The sequence below is a fragment of the Talpa europaea genome, assembly GCF_964194135.1.
Source record: "Talpa europaea genome assembly, chromosome: 4".
Lineage (NCBI taxonomy): Eukaryota > Metazoa > Chordata > Mammalia > Eulipotyphla > Talpidae > Talpa > Talpa europaea.
In genome coordinates this window covers 5411554-5426995 of record NC_140070.1, presented here as the reverse complement: position 1 = coordinate 5426995, position 15442 = coordinate 5411554, and the positions used below count along the sequence as shown (strand labels likewise).

At 49.5% G+C, this 15442-nt stretch overlaps 1 protein-coding gene across 1 annotated transcript in view; it reads left to right on the top strand.

Annotated features, from left to right (window-relative positions):
* Positions 1–15442, top strand: part of WWC2 (WW and C2 domain containing 2) — a gene marked incomplete at both ends in the record, with an annotated part of 133148 nt that overhangs the window by 77673 nt on the left and 40033 nt on the right. The window contains 3 exons of the mRNA XM_084231597.1: positions 4885–4964; positions 12528–12657; positions 14709–14855. Coding sequence (XP_084087723.1) covers positions 4885–4964; positions 12528–12657; positions 14709–14855 — 357 coding nt within the window. The remainder of the gene's footprint in view (positions 1–4884; positions 4965–12527; positions 12658–14708; positions 14856–15442) is intronic.

The following is a 15442-nucleotide window of genomic DNA, read 5'->3' as shown; positions in this document are numbered from 1 at the left end:
GATAGCTTTTGGAACACAATCACTTGAGTTACTTTTAAATTTCATGTTCTGTTTAATTATCTAGATTTCCTAAAAGTTGAATTCTTCTGTTGGGTCTATTTTTTTCTCTTGATTTGTGATAAATATTTGACTTCTTACAACTGCTTACTTTTTAGTAAGAGACATATATTATATATGAAAAAGATACTGTGGGGTGTGGGGTGATTTCACCCTTTAGAGAGTATTGTGGTTTTGCTCCTTGCAGGCAGTTGGGCCAGGGCAAGTAATTTTAATTTAATCAAGGTTTGAGTTATCTGGAATCTGCCCTTTGTTCCTTTGTGACGTGTAGGTCTATTACCAGCTTACCCTTTCTTTTAGGGCAAAGCTCTTCAAAATCCCAGTTGAACTCCTGGGATATTTTATCAGGGCCCCTTCTGCTTAATTGCGTCTGAACTCCAGAGCTCTCCCCCGAGCCTTCAGTAGTATGGGGCTGCCTTTGTTCACTGCACTGAATTATTTAAATGACAGTTTGGGATAATATGTCATTTCATCTGCAAATACTTCACTAAGTATTTTGAAAAGCTAAGGACTTTAAAAATACATACGTAACACTATACACCATCATTCCCTCCAGCAAGCAGTCAGGAAAGTGGCCTGTTTGGAAAAGCCGTGCTGCGTAAAGGAAGCCTTTCAGCCTTTGACTTGATTGCCATCGGTGGCTCACACAGGTTTGCAGCTGGAGTTCGCACCTACCTGGATGGTCTGGGGAATCCGAGCTGAACAGTTAGCGGGACCTATGCCCAGTTTGGGCAGATGGCTGTGCCCCCGGGCGCCTGCAGGTCACAGCCCCCGTGCGGAACACGCCTGCCCTGCACCTCCTCTCCATAAAGCGCCAAGCACCCGAGCGCCTACCCCCAAACTCCAGTCCACACAGAGACTCATCATTGAGGTCTCACCACTAATAGGAACTGACAGGACCAAACAGACGGTAGACTCGGATCGTCAAATGCTTCCGGTTTTGTTGATTTTAGATACAGAATAAAATATATGGGTATTGAATATGTCTCAAGAAATAAAGGAGGAATTGAAAATTTGAGTAAGGAACATATGATGCCAGTGGCCAAGGGTATATGAAAAAGAACGAAGTGGGGTTTCTATCAGTTTATCTCCTGATCGTTAAAATTCCAAGCTGCCAGAAGAAAGAAGGTTACTCGTGGCATTCCAGCAGCTAGAGACAGCTGGTTAGTCCACACCAGTGGTGGCAATAAAGTGACAGCGTGATGCTTTCAGTGTCCTAAGAGAAAATAGCCAACAACCAGGATTTTATACACAGCAAACCATCTCTCACACACTTGGATGAAATAAAGATGTTTTAAGACGAAATTAGAGAGTGACACGTGGCACCACAGTCCTCCACCACTGGAAATTCTTTAAAAAGGAAAAAAGGAAAACCAAAGGAAGAGTCTAATATAAGAGGGTAAAATGACACCCAAATGCATCAGTATTAGAATTATATAATACTGGATTAAACGCTCTGGTTAAAAAGACAGAGATTAACAGAAGGGATTTGGAGAGACAAGCCTTCCTGGCTGATGGTGACGAGACACCTAAAACAAGGGTATGAAAGAGTCAGAATTAAAAAGCTGAAAACAGGGCCTCCCTGGTGGCGCAGCGGTTGAGCGCCCCACTGTGAAGCTGTCCGCAGCTGCTTCAGCACTGGTTCAATTCCCCGCTGGCCAGGGAGAACCCCACATGGTGCAGCAGACCTCTCCTGCCTCGCCTGCTGCTCCCCTCAGCAGTGTCTTCGGTCCGTCTGCCTGTTCTGCTCCCCGCTCTGGCTCTGGTGAATTCTCTCACCCTCCCGCGCTTCTTACCTGCACCCCAGTTCTTGTATAAATAAATAAATCTTTAATAAATAAATAAATAAAAAGATGGAAACAAAAAACAATACCAAAGTCCAATCAGAATAAAGCTAGTATTGTCATCCTCCCTATCCGGAGTTTGGCTTTCCATGGTTTCAGTTACCCATGGTTAAGCACAGTCTGAAAAGAAGATATTTGGGTGGGGTGTGGGGTGGTGGTGTTATGGAACTTTTATTACAAAAAATTAATATTTTTATTAATATTCTTACTATGGGGGCCTCCCCTGGTGGCGCAGCGGTTGAGCGCTGGGTTGCGAAGCTGCCCGCGGCCTCAGCAGCGCCAGTTCGATCCCCGGCTGCTCCCCGGCCACCGGAGGAGGGTCCCGCATGGCGCACAGACCTCTCCTGCCGCCCGCTGCTCCCCTCAGCAGTGTACCTCGGTCCTTCTGCCTGCTCTGCTCCCCGCTCTGGCTCTGGTGAATTCTCTCGCCCTCCTGCACTTCTGACTGTACCCAGTGCTAGTATAAATAAATAAATCTTAAAAAAATATATTCTTACTATGAAATATTGTTGGAGTTGTTCTATGTTATGATTATTGATTCTTACTCTGCCTAATTTATTTTTTTTAAAGAGTTGTTTATTTATACAAGAACTGGGGTCAGAGGTGCGGGAGGGTGAGAGAATTCACCAGAGACAGAGTGGGGAGCAGAACAGGTAGATGGACTGGAAACACTGCTGAGGGGAGCAGTGGGCAAAACAGGAGAGGTTTGCTGCACCATGTGGGTAGCTCCCTGGCTGGCCGGGAATCAAACCCGTGCTGCAGAGGCTGTAGACAGCTTCACAGTGCTGCGCTCAACCTGCTGCGCCACTGGGGAGGCCCTGCTAATTTTTTGGATACTCTTCTCTTCCTGAGTCTGGGCTGGATTGAGTGATTATTTCTGATGAGCAGAGTAAGAAGAGAGAAAAATGGCAAATGATAGTGAAGAACCCTGTCAGATATCACTGCAACCAAGTGATGAAGGCTAATGTCACCAGTGCTAGTCATGCTGGTGGCACGTGTCCAGATGTCATGCGGCAGGAGGGACACATGGGCTCGTAGGCGGCCTGCCCAGGGCCTGTGACCTCGTCTAACTGTGCGGAACAGCATCAGGCAGACACAGGACACGCTTTACAGGGCGTCTGACTTACTCAAAACTCACAGGTCAAGGAAGACAAGGGAAGACTGAGGAAGTGTCATGGATTGGAGGAGTCAAGAGGCGTGACCATAAATGCGGCATGGCACCCTGTGTTGGGGCTGGAATAGGACACGCACACTGGAAAGACTGGGGGACCCCTGTCCTGCCCAGGGTCAGTGGTGCTCGCAGCATCGGGAGAGAAGCAGAGACAAACTTAAAGCCTTAAGTGGATCTGTTGGAAATCGTAGTCTTCAGATGGTGAGCAATGAATTCCTCCTCAGAGCAGCAGGGTGAGTCCCAGACAGGAGAAGGAGCAATGCAGTCAGGGGAGGCATTGCTGGCGAGTACACAGGACTCTGATGGGGTCAACAGAAGAAAAATTTGTTTCTTAAAATAATAAAATTGACAGATGTCTGTAAAGATTGACTCAGCAAATGACAAGGAAGATAAAATTGATGCTTAAGAAATAAGAGAACAGGGCCTCCATGGTGGCACAGCGGGTTGAGCGCAGCACTATGAAGCTGTCCGCAGCTTCTGTAGCGCCAGTTCGATCCCTGCCGGCTGTGGAGATACCCACATGGCGCAGCAGACCTCTCCTGCCGTGAGGGTCCCACATGGCATGCAGACCTTTCCTGCCGCGCCCGCTGCTCCCCTCAGCCGTGTACTTCGGTCCTTCTGCCTGCTCTGCTCCCCGCTCTGGCTCTGGTGAATTCTCTCACCCTCCCGCGCTTCTGACTGTACCCAGTGCTTGTATAAATAAATAAATCTTAAAAAAAAAAGACAATTACTTAGTAAATAAAAATAAAGTCTCTGCTCTCCCTGTGAAGACCCGTCAGCTCGTGACTCCCCCAGCCGGGGGCTGTTTTTCTCACCTGTCAAATTTTACTATTGCTGTCTCCGTGGACTATATCTGCCAACAGGAAAAACTGTTTCTTTTTGATCAGTTTGACAACAAATATTTATTGATCACTACTGTGTGCCTGGTACTGTTCTAGAAGCTCGGGGTGCAGCTGGTATGAATGCGCGTACATTCCCACGGGAACAGGCAGTCAAATCTCACAGGGAATTTCAGCTCTTGAAAAAGAATATCAGCGTATTGTCCGGGTGGGGCGGAGGGACAGGCCCTGTTTGCAGAGGTAACGTGGGCCAGTGGCTGCAGCTCTGGGGAAAAGCCTCCCAGCCAGCGGGAACAGCACATGCAGAAGCCCCGAGGCAGCTCCTGCCTGGACCCTGGGGAGGCTGAGGGTGGCCACAGGGCCTGGGGCTCGGCAAAGGAAAGCTGCAAACCGCCTGGCAGAGCCAGAGACGCCTCGGTTTGAGGTGCTGACGAGGAGGAGCGCCATCACAGCCTTCCTTGCGTGTGGACTCTAGAGAAAGCAAAGGTCAGGCAAAGCCAAATGAGAATAACAAACCCTGTACGTCTGGCTGCGGAGCCGAGGCCACAGGCGGGGAGACGGAGGGAGAAGACAGGAAGGGGTACGGGGCCGGGGGCGCCCTGGTGGTGGGTGTGGGGTTCCGGGGCTTCTGGTCACACAGTGTCCCTGCAAAAAAGTAATCTAGATAAATACATTAAGATTTCTGACTCTCCCTTTCTGGCTTTTGGTCACAAAATAGAGCTGGTTGTGTCCTGCTCGAAGGAATTTTGCGAGATGGAGGAAGAGGGCATGTGTTCACCACCCTGCGTGGCGCTGGCGGTCGGGCATGACCGATGTAGCTGCCGGGGGGCGTACGTCAAGGAGAAACGGGTGGAGGGACAGTGGAGCTGACGGCCGTGTTTGTGTGTTTAATTCCTCACTAACCGATTATGTTTTAAAGCGGTGCTGCTAATTATTTACAAACATTCATATTTACATTGATTTTTCACAAAAGGTTAAAAAGCTGAAGAGGGAACTCTCGCAGATGAAGCAAGAGCTGCTCTACAAAGAACAAGGCTTTGAAACGCTGCAACAGTAAGTACCAAACACCGACACCGGCCGGCAGCGTGGCTCAGGGCCCCTCACGCCAGCGGAAGCGGAGGCCCCGGCTTCCCTCAGCGATTTCTCCCCGAAGCATGAAGTCAAAAGCTCAGAGCTCTCACCAAAAGCCGAGAAAGCAAGCAGCCCACAAAACCAAAACTTGGGGAAATCTGTACACTCTGAAAGGGCTGAAGCTGTTACCAGTCGTTGGAGAGCGGAAGAAACCCGAATGAGAAACTCCACTGCGGCTCCCTGCCTTGAGGGGCTGAGGAGAGGGCCGGGGAATGGGCCCCCACCTGGCTCAGCGGGGGCGAGCCCTGCCGCCCCGGGCCTGGGCCAGGCCCCCCTCCCACTCTCCGTGGCCCCACGCGCGCCCTGAGTCCCACCGCAGAGCTCAGGGGCCAGGCAGGAGTCAGCAGAGGGGCTGACCACGTCCTCACGTCCAGCCTCTCTGTGCCACAGCCTGGGCCTGGCCCATCGAGGTGGAAGCGTAGATGACATGGGGTGGCAGGAATCCCTGCCCCGCCAGGAATCCCTGCCCAGCTCCCCGTCCCTAGAAGCCACAGTTCTCCCTGCTGACGGACCCCAGACCCAGGGAGACTCCCTGCTACTCGCCACCCCCACCCCAGGGCGTCTGCTCCAGGGAGGAAGCCTGTGGGTTCTCAGCACCACCTGACCAGAGGCTACCAGGGCAGGAGTTGGCTGCTGCCTCCCAGGGTACAGGCTAGGGCAGTGCAGGGGGCCTCCCGGGGGGCTCGTGCTCTTCCCGGCCCCCACATAGCTCTTCCCGCCCCTCCACGTAGCCGCAGAACCTGTGTGTTTGCTGACTAGACACTCACAGGCCGTTGCTCAGGGTGTCAGGGTGAGGAGTTGTGCGGGGGACACCACGGGTCCACGCCAGTCCGCAGTCAGTGGCCATGGCCTGCTGTCCTCTCAGTCGCCCAGCCTCGTGGTCCTCAGGCCTCACGGCCTCTTAGGGTAACCCGAGGGTTTCTTAAAAACTTGCCTTTTCTGGTCCCCCAGGTGGGTCGTGGGAGACCCCAGGTGCTTCTCGGGTCTGACTTTGTTCCAAGACTCTCCCCCGGTGGCAGAGCTCCCCCAGGCCTGAGCGGCCACAGAGTGACAGGAGTGTGATGTTCAGTCACAGTGAGGGGGGCTTTGGGGTGGGAGCGGAGGGGAAACAGGGCTTTGAGGAGTGCCACAGAGTCTTCGCCATTCCTTAGACGTCCTTAAGGCACGTGCAATTATAGCTCCCGCCACCACCTGGGGATTAGGCCCTGGCCTCGCTTGCTGTTTTTGTTATATTGATGTAACAATGCCGTATTGTTTTAAAGCAGCTTGCTTGCTAGCAAGTTTTATAGGAATCTAAGGCATGTTTAGGAATCTGTCAATAACATTCCACAGGAAAACAATAGACATTTGTTGTAGAAATCCGGGCCTCCTCCTGCAGCCGTTCTCATCCCTCAGGGGCAGGGCAGGAAGGTGGCAGAGCCGACAGGGAGCCCTGGCTGCCCGGCGGAGCCGCAGACAGCACAGAGCCGCTTCCCTGCCAGGCTTGGCGGCTGAGCTGCTCCAACTTTGAAGCACAGTTGAACCCGGAGACCACACTTTCCAGGGAACCCCATCCCTGATACCAGACAGGGGCTTTCATGGCGAGTTGTAACAGAAAATGTATTTCAGGGCAAGATTTAAATAGAATCCCACCAAGGCCTTTGCGGCCTTTCAGTTATTCACAGCACAATGGACTATTTTTGTGGAGTCCGGCATTATAACGTAGTTTAACTCCAGCTTCAGTTTTGCCGGGCCCGGACTGGGTGCTGGGTGAGGGAGCGCCCCCTTCTCTCTCCGCTATTCTCTTCAATCCCGGTCCCGAGCCTGACTTTGGCCTCACTGGCAGAATAGCGGGCACGTGGCCGCTCCCCTCTGCCGCCCCTGGCTCAGCACTGGAAGGTGGGAGATAAGGAAGCGCCAGACAGACAGACAGACAGACAGACAGACACTGCACACGGCCCGTGCATGCTAGCGCTGGGCGCTCATGATTTCCAGGAAAAAAACCTGCAAATGTAACCTCTTTCCTTTCAAAAGAGACCAAGATACGGGGAACAAATTAATTACAGAGTACACACCAACCTAAACCATTTAAAAAATTTCAGGGGACAGTATGAAAGAGCGCATCCCAACTGAAGAACAAAAAGCATAGTACTTTGTTTTAAAGATCAGTGAATAATGCTGTATTTTACTTTATGTTCAGGTAGGGTGGAGGAGAGAGTGGAGGCGGGAGATGGTAGTGGAGGAGGACAGGAGAAACATGGAGTAGAGGAAAGCCGGAGGACAGGAGCAAAGACCCTGCGCTGCCGGCTTGCTCGTGTCACGCGTGACGTTGGGCTGAGTGGTAGAGAGTTAAGACTTTCCACCGCTTCATTTGTTTTTGTTTTTTTTTTTGCAGAAATAAATCTGTGGAGTTTCTTAAATTTTTTAATCGATTTTGTTCTTTTGCCCTGCCTTGGCAGTCGTGGGCAGTGCTGCTATGAACACAGGTGTACGTGAGTCTTTCCCTATGAGAAGTTATTTTGTTGTTGTTGTTTTTTGGGGTGACAATACCTAGCAGAAGTATTGCTGGATCGTACAGGGTGGATCCATTTTTATTTTCATAGGACCTGTCCATGCTGGTCTCCATAGAGGCTGTGCCCACCTGCACCCCCACCAGCAGAGGACGAAGGGCCCTTTATTGCCACATCCTCGCCAACGTGTGTTGTTTCCATCCTTTGTGATATGGACCATGCTCACAGGGGTGAGGTGGCGTCTCACGTGGCTAAGCGATGGCCCCCATTTTTCCAGATCCGGGGCTGTCTGAATGGCTTCTTGAGAAAAATATGTATTTAGGTCTTTTGCCCATTTTTTTGGCTGGGTTGTCAGTTTTCGTGTTGTTGGATTGTCTTAGTACTTTGTAGCTTGGGAACCAGCCCCTCGTCAGATGTGTGACATGCAGGTATTTCCTCCCATTCTATAGTTTGCCTTTTTGTCTTTGTGATGATTTCTTCAAGATACAAAATGGATGTACTCCTGATGTTGACTCCCGCTTTGTTTCCCTGCCATTGGAGGGGTGTCCCCACTTGCATCTCCGTGCGGGGTGTCCCGAGTGCGCCCCCCTGTGTTTTCTTTCAAGTAATTTGTGGTTTGGGTTCTTATCTCTAGCTCTTGAATCAATTTTGGATTTTTGTGTATGGAGTTAAGTGGAGCCACTTGGGACCTTTCGTGGCTCCGTACAGATTTTATAATTATTCGATTTCCTTGAAAAAGTCTTTGGAATTTTGATAGGTAGTACATTGAATCTGTAAGTAGCTTTAGGGAATCTGGCCATGTTCACGATGTTTGTTCTTCAGGTCTCTCATGCAGGGTATTTCCCCCCAGTGATTCTATCAGTTTCTTCGTTTCTTTGTGTGCCTCGAAAGTTCTAGATTTTTGGTTGTGATTACCAAGGAATTATGCGTGACTCACTATGTCTAAAAAAGCCCTCGATGAGCTGGGGTCAGCCCTCTGGCGCTTACCTCTACGGGTCATGCTCATTTCTCCCTCCCATTTAGTATTTTGTTGTTGACTCTCCGTATTCTCGCTCAAGCGTCTGATTTTATATTCCTGTTGTCATTTTACTCGGGGTTTTGTGTTTTGGTTTATTTTCTTGTAGAAACAGCTCTTGAAGGCCAGGTGTGGTGGTGAGAAACTCCACTACCATCAGGGGGAAACTTTCGCCTTCCTATTTTGAATGATAATTTTGTAGGATGGGGTCTCCTTGGCTGGAAGTTCTTTTCTTCCAGGACAGCGAGCACCTTCTTGCTGGAGACGGGGACGGAATCTCAGGGAAGCCTGATTTGGAATCCACTGTAAATTGTCTTTATCCTAAGCTTCCTGTAAATTTTTTTTTTTGTCTTTGATTTTTGATAACTTGACAGTGACGTGTCTTGGTGCAGGTCATTTGATATTTAGAAACGTGGGTGTTCTCTCTGCTTCTTGGACATCATGTTTAATTCATTCTTTAGGTTTGGGAAATCGGAATGCCCATTGTCTTGATGTTTCCTCTTCTAAATTGAGTGTGCTGTTTCTCCGAGTGTTTCTCTTTTCCTAATTGAGTGGTTTGTTACATTTGAGTCTTTTATTTCTGAAATTATTTCTTCTACCAGTTTAATGCTATTTAAAGCACTTTCTAGATATGTCCTTGTTTCAGAGTCTCCCTTTGTGTTCTTTTAATGCCTCCAGTGGTTCTGGTGAGGAACTCGCTCCACTCTTCCAGCTCCTTTCTACAATCTTGCACCTGCCTCTCTGCCCTTGACTAACCTTCCAGCAGCTCATTTAGCATTTTTAATATTTGTTCTTTCAACTTCTTCGTCTGATCGGTCCTCGACTTCTGTATCCTGTGTGCACGTCCCACATCTCTTTTCCTTTGCTTTTCCACCTTGTGTTCAGATGTCCCTTGCTTCCTGTGCGTGTGTGCTAAGGTAGATGCTATTTTTGTGGTTGAGGAGCTCCAGGCTTTTTTTTGTTTGTTTCTCTTGCTAGTTCACCTTGGCGTCAGGTGGGGGCAGGAAGGGTGTCTGGGGCTTAAATACTTGATCTCAGTTCTGTTGGGGAGTGAGGTCGGTCACCTCTGCCTCCCCGACCCCTCTGCTCCCTTCTCCTGTGGATGGAGCTCTCTGGAGTTCCATCACCTGGCGACGGGGTCCTCTCTGGTCCACAGAGCTCACACTCGGGACTCACTGGGCCTGGCAAGCAGGAGGTATGTGTGTGCGTTGTCTGCCTGTGCAGCAGAAAGGGCGCCAGAGTAGCCGCCAGCTCGGTAGTCCCCCCTCTGAGGGTCCAGGGCTGCCAGCTCCGGAGCCCCGGCTGCTGCTTTCCAAGGGGCTGGTGACTTGTGTCTCTCCAGGGCGTCTCTCTGCTGTGAGCTGATGCAGCCCCGCCTGGCTCTGTGGGGCCTGTGCTCACTTACTTCTGCATGGGGGGAGAGCCTCCTGGCCGCAGGACCTGATGTTCCTGACATCCCAGGCGGGGTGACTGACTCCTTTTCTGAACAGCCCCTCCAGGGAAGTCTGCAGTGCCCGCCCTGGGGCCTGGGCCCGCCTGCTCAGTCCACCGACTGCGCCCTCTGCTCTCCCTGCCACTCTCTCCTTCACGTCCTCCTGAACTTCCCTGCAACAAGCCAGAGCCTAGTGCCAAGTCCTCCATGGGAAAGTCCTGGGCCTGGCAGGGAGCTTCCAAGTCTCCCTTTGAGCAAATACTGTCTTTATAGATGTTTTTAGGGGGAAAGGTGATGCCAGCCTCTCTGTTCTGCCACCATGTGGGTCGAACCCTGTCATTTAGTTTGAAATTAGCAGCCATAAACTAGTCTGTTTTTAATTCTGTTTTTATGGTAGTTATTCTCTCTCTTGTTTAATGTATTGAATTCATTTTTTTATTGAGGTAACACTGGCTTCCCAGCTGTGTATGATTCACAGGAAGAGGATCACACCCTTTGCCGGGCGTATCACCACCACCCCCCCAGGACCCGGGGCCCATCCAGCTCCGGCCTGTCCCTCCCCCCGCCCCCTCTGGCAGCTGCAATTCCAGAGTCAGATTTCTGGGGTTTGTTACTGGCTTGGTTCTACCTGGTCCTGTGTTTTGTGTCTCTGTGTTCCACATATGTGAGGAACCATCTGGTATTTGTCTCTCCCCGGATTTCATTTAGCATCACCCCCTCTGGTTCCATCCGTGTTGTCACCAGCGACAGGAGTTTTTCTTTTTTAGTAGTTCTGCTTTTATTCTTAAATGTTCAAGTTTATATCTGAAAACAGCCCATCATACTCTTTCATTTTGAAATGCTAAGTATATTTCTGAATTAAAGATTGGTTTTTCCATGAAATTCTGAAGGCTTTACTGAAATAGGAAGAAATTCCTTGGGCCTTAGAAATTCATGTTGACACAGCTCGAGATACGGCATTGCTCGCTAGTGCACGAAACCTCAGAGTTTTTTTAATAAAATAAACCCTTTGTCTCAACTAAGTTGTTAGATATATTTCATTGGCACTTCGGGGTGCCAAAAATTTCATGGATAAATCCCTTCCCAAATAAATGGAATTAACTGATCGTCAAAGTACTTTCCAGCATTCTTATCAAATATTCTAAATATGACAGTCATGCGAGCGCCATGCCTGATCCCGTTGTTTCGAGGACAGTCTTCGTTGGTTCGGAATTCATGCACTATAGGGGCTAAATTTGCATAAACTTCTGACTCAGTTTCTTCATTTGGCGAAGAACAACCAGCAGGCTTCCGGGGCCCTTTGCACACTGAGTCCACCGGGTGTTTAGTTCAGTGATTTGGTTGCTTTTGCTTTTATTCAAATGAGATTATCATGAAATTTATTTTCTTAAGGTTCTTTAAGGCTTTTACTGCTTATTCAGCAGCATAAAATATTTACGGCACTCGTACTTGAGGAAATACATTGCCGACTGAGCTGCATTTATCTAAGTAAACTGTGTTAGGAAAAGCGAGTTAAGGCGGCACTGTTTTGTTTTTTCGGATTCAACCCTTCACATTGAGATAAATATAAATTATGAAATGTTTTTCGCCAAATGAGCCCAGAGCCAGTTTTCTGCCGTATGATAGGTGCTGTTTCTCTGGGTAAGAATCTGGGGGGCAGCCAGGCAGAGCCCCTACCCCACAAGCAAAAGCTCGTCCCGGCAGCGCAGGTGACTAGGAGACCAGGGAGTGGCAGCAGAGAAGGCACTAGGCCATTTTTAAGAGAGCACCTGGCGGTCTGATGGGCCTCCGCCCCTCTCCCCCCAACACAAAGGCCTGGGTGGCACCAAGTCCCCTGCCAGGAGGTACCCTGGGAGCTGTGAGGGTGGCTGGAAGGTGGGCCTGCAGGACAGGACACTGCAGGGGCAGGATACTCGCCCTCCGCCGTAGCTGACAGGTGAGCTCATCTGTCCCTCCACCTGAGCGCGTTCAGCAAGGCAAGCAATTTTAGCTCCACTCACAACCCTCTTAAAACCAAAATCAATACTTCCCAGGTACTAGGAGGAGGTAATCAGCCAGCCACCGGCCCCACGCTGCGGCTGCTCCTGGCAGAAATGAGAAGCACTGCGCCCCCGGGGTCCCCTGCTGGGTGTTGCTGCACAGCGTGTGGCCGAGGCTGCAGGCGCAAGTCCTGAGGTTGTCCAGGTCATTGGCCTTTCGGTCCTCCTGCGAAATCACCCCTGTGACCTGCACCCATCAGGGTGGAGAGCAAGGGCAGCATCCGAGGCCACTGGGGATTGGCCAGAAGTGGTTTCCCTTGGACAGACTGAGGACAAAGGACTGAGCCCGCGAATGATGAGAAATGAGACAGGAGTGTGTGGGGGCCGGGAGGGGGGTCCAGCCGAGCCGGCAGCAGGGAGAGGAGAGGCTGTGGCGTGGGCGTGAACACGGGTTTCTGGAGCGTGAGAGTCCAGTGGGAAGACCACCCGCGGCTGAGACAGCCTAGAGACCAGCTCCTACTCGTTTGTACGCTGGCGTTCTCTGACTTCTTTTTTTTCCTCTTTTAACAGGATTGATAAAAAAATGTCTGGAGGCCAGAGCGGCTACGAACTCAGTGAAGCCAAGGCCATTCTAACCGAACTGAAATCTATCAGGAAGGCCATTAGCTCAGGAGAGAAAGAAAAACAAGACCTGATGCAGGTTCGTTGTGGAGCATAAGTCAAATCACTGTCTTCCGAGCAGGAGTTCTCCCTGCGAGCCGGGGTCCCTTCATCACGCGCCACCCCCTCGTACAGAATTTCATCTGCGGGAGATTGTTATGGGCGCTGAGGCCACCTGCTGCCTCAGAGAAGACCAGACTGTTTCCCGGGTTCTGATGGGCTTATTTGAAGCCAGGCTTTACGTGGCCCTTGAGATGGTGGGTGGTGGATCCCAGAGCCCATAGGAGCTCAGCCTCTTGTGTGCACCCGGGAGCTCACTGCACGTGGGACCCAGGTGAGCAGGCCGAAGCAGTGGTCCCCAGCCCAGGGCACACACAGGGTCTGTCAGTTGTCACGCGTTAGGGATGCGAGGAGCTTAAGAAGCCTTTCCCGAGCCCAGGTGATTCCAGGGGCTCACTGGAGGGTGGAGGGGGGTAATGTTGGCCCACCTGGGGTCTCTATGGTCCCCTTAGGAAGGCTGTTCACACCTGTACAAGTCTCAGCTTTTGGGTCTTAGCTTCAAGGGACCCCAGGTCATTTGAATATCCATCCTGAGCAGAGGAGAGTCAAGGTTTTTTTTTTTTTAAGCATGTATCTCTTCCCCCGCCTCCATCCCATAATTATCACAAGCACTGGGAATTCTCTGTGTTTCAGAGAGGTGGAGTTCTCTACTTAGCTCAGTAAGGGCTCAGTCTGTGTTTGGGAAAACAGCACAGCCGCGGCCGATGTTTGCATTCTCAGTAGAACCTCTGTGTCTAAACGCCATGTTCCACTCCTCCATGTCAGCTTCAAACTGCTGTTTTCATATTGTAAATAGGTAAATGTTCTTGAACCCAGATAATTTTACATTTGGGAAATTTTGAAATGACTTGCAAGAGATCAAATAGAAAAGACAGCAGTAATAATAGCACATGCTGGTGAGTAATGACTTGGCGCCTGCCTTGGGTGGAAATAGTTCCTTTAATTCTCACAGCCACCCTGAAGATATGTGCAATTATTATCCTCAACTCACAGACTAGAAAACTGCAGTGCAGAGAAGATAACTAACTTATGTAAAGTCACACAACTGATTAATGGCAGGACCGGGGTTCAGACCCAGGCAAAGACTTGCTCCAGAATATGTGGTTTTACTGAATACACATAACATGTGCAAAACTTCACTTGCATGTATTTTTTCTTCTACAGTGATCTGTTCATTGGATCATTAAACTGTAATAGATTCTTTGAAAAAAAAAATAGTTAATGGGACTGGAAACAAATACACTTTGGAACCGTATAACTTAGCAATTTTAGATCACCTCTGAGTCTTCCTGTAAACTTTGGATTTACACACAAGCCAGATTCAATTAAAGACTAGAGTCTCCCCAGTTCCTGCAGCATAGAAAGCAGCGAATGGGCCAGAAACCCACGCGAGCTGAAGGAGACTTCTAACCCTCCTGACCGTGACCCACAGAAAGGGATATATATTTCACTTTCAGACCTGCTGACACACAGTTGGAGCGGCTGAAAGTTCTGCAGTTTCGGGGTTCTATTCTTTGTCCCCACTTCCTAATCGCTGACATCAGTTTGGGTGAAGTCATCTCTCAGGTTCTGTCCAGATGTGAAAGGCCGTAACCGCCATTCTTTTAAGTAGGGCCTTTCCGTGCTGCGGCCTGTGTGAGGCAGCATCCTAGGCAGGGCATGTTTCCACAATTTCCACTATGGAAAGGGAGTAGTTCAGGAAACTTCTTTTCATGAAATTTTAAAAAGAAAAAATACATGTGTTAAATATAGAGAGACCATTATTCATGAGGGAACCATTCTCCAGCCTCCTTGGGAAAGGTAAGGTAACCTGTGTAGTGTCTCATACCTGCTTCCAAAGCGCCTGTGTGTCTATGCAAAATTGCATTCTACTCTTATTTTTCAATAATTTAAAGTGACACGTACCTACTAAAATAAAGTGAAAATTGTTTTTTCCACTAAGATTCGCTTTTGCCATTAATTGTGCGTGGTGGGGAAGCTTTGCCCTCCTAGACGTTAAGATTTACGAAGGACTTTGTGTTTCCCGAACAGAGTCTTGCTAAGCTGCAGGAGCGGTTCCATCTGGATCAGGGTCTTGGACCAGCGGAACCGGACTTGAGATCCAGCCCAGTGAGCTCTCACTTGGCCCTCTCTAGACAGACCCTTGATGCAGGGTCACAGACAAGCATTTCCGGAGATGTGAGTGACACACATGGGAGGACGGGCCCCGGCACTGCCCCCACAGGGACCTGATCAGAGCAGGACAGGTGGTCTGGATGCCACTGTGCACTTTCAGGATATTATACTCAGAAGATTCGTTTAGAAAATCATAGCCACCTTCTCTAGCTGCCAAGCACATCGGGATTTTGTTCAAATGTTCTCCTACTGGATGTATTTAGAGACACAGGAAAGTTTTCAGTTTTTCCTATGAAGTTTAGAGCCTTGGGAATTTAGTTCCTTTCAAATAAACATTAAACATGAAATAAACATGTTTCTCTAATGAGAAACATAGATCTATATACCTTTAAAAACTAATCAAAAACTTGGTTTTGTGTATCTGAAGTTGATTCTATTGAGATGTTCCATTGTGGTATACACCTGGCATTCTGAGACAGCTTACAGGCCTTGCATGTCATGAGCTGTTGTCCTTCTTCCTTTTGGGGTGCCATTTGCAGATATTTATTTTTTTTTAAGATTTATTTTTTATTATTTATACAAGAGCTGGGGTATGGGCCAGCGGCGCGGGAGGGTGAGAGGATTCACCAGAGACAGAGCGGGGAACAGAA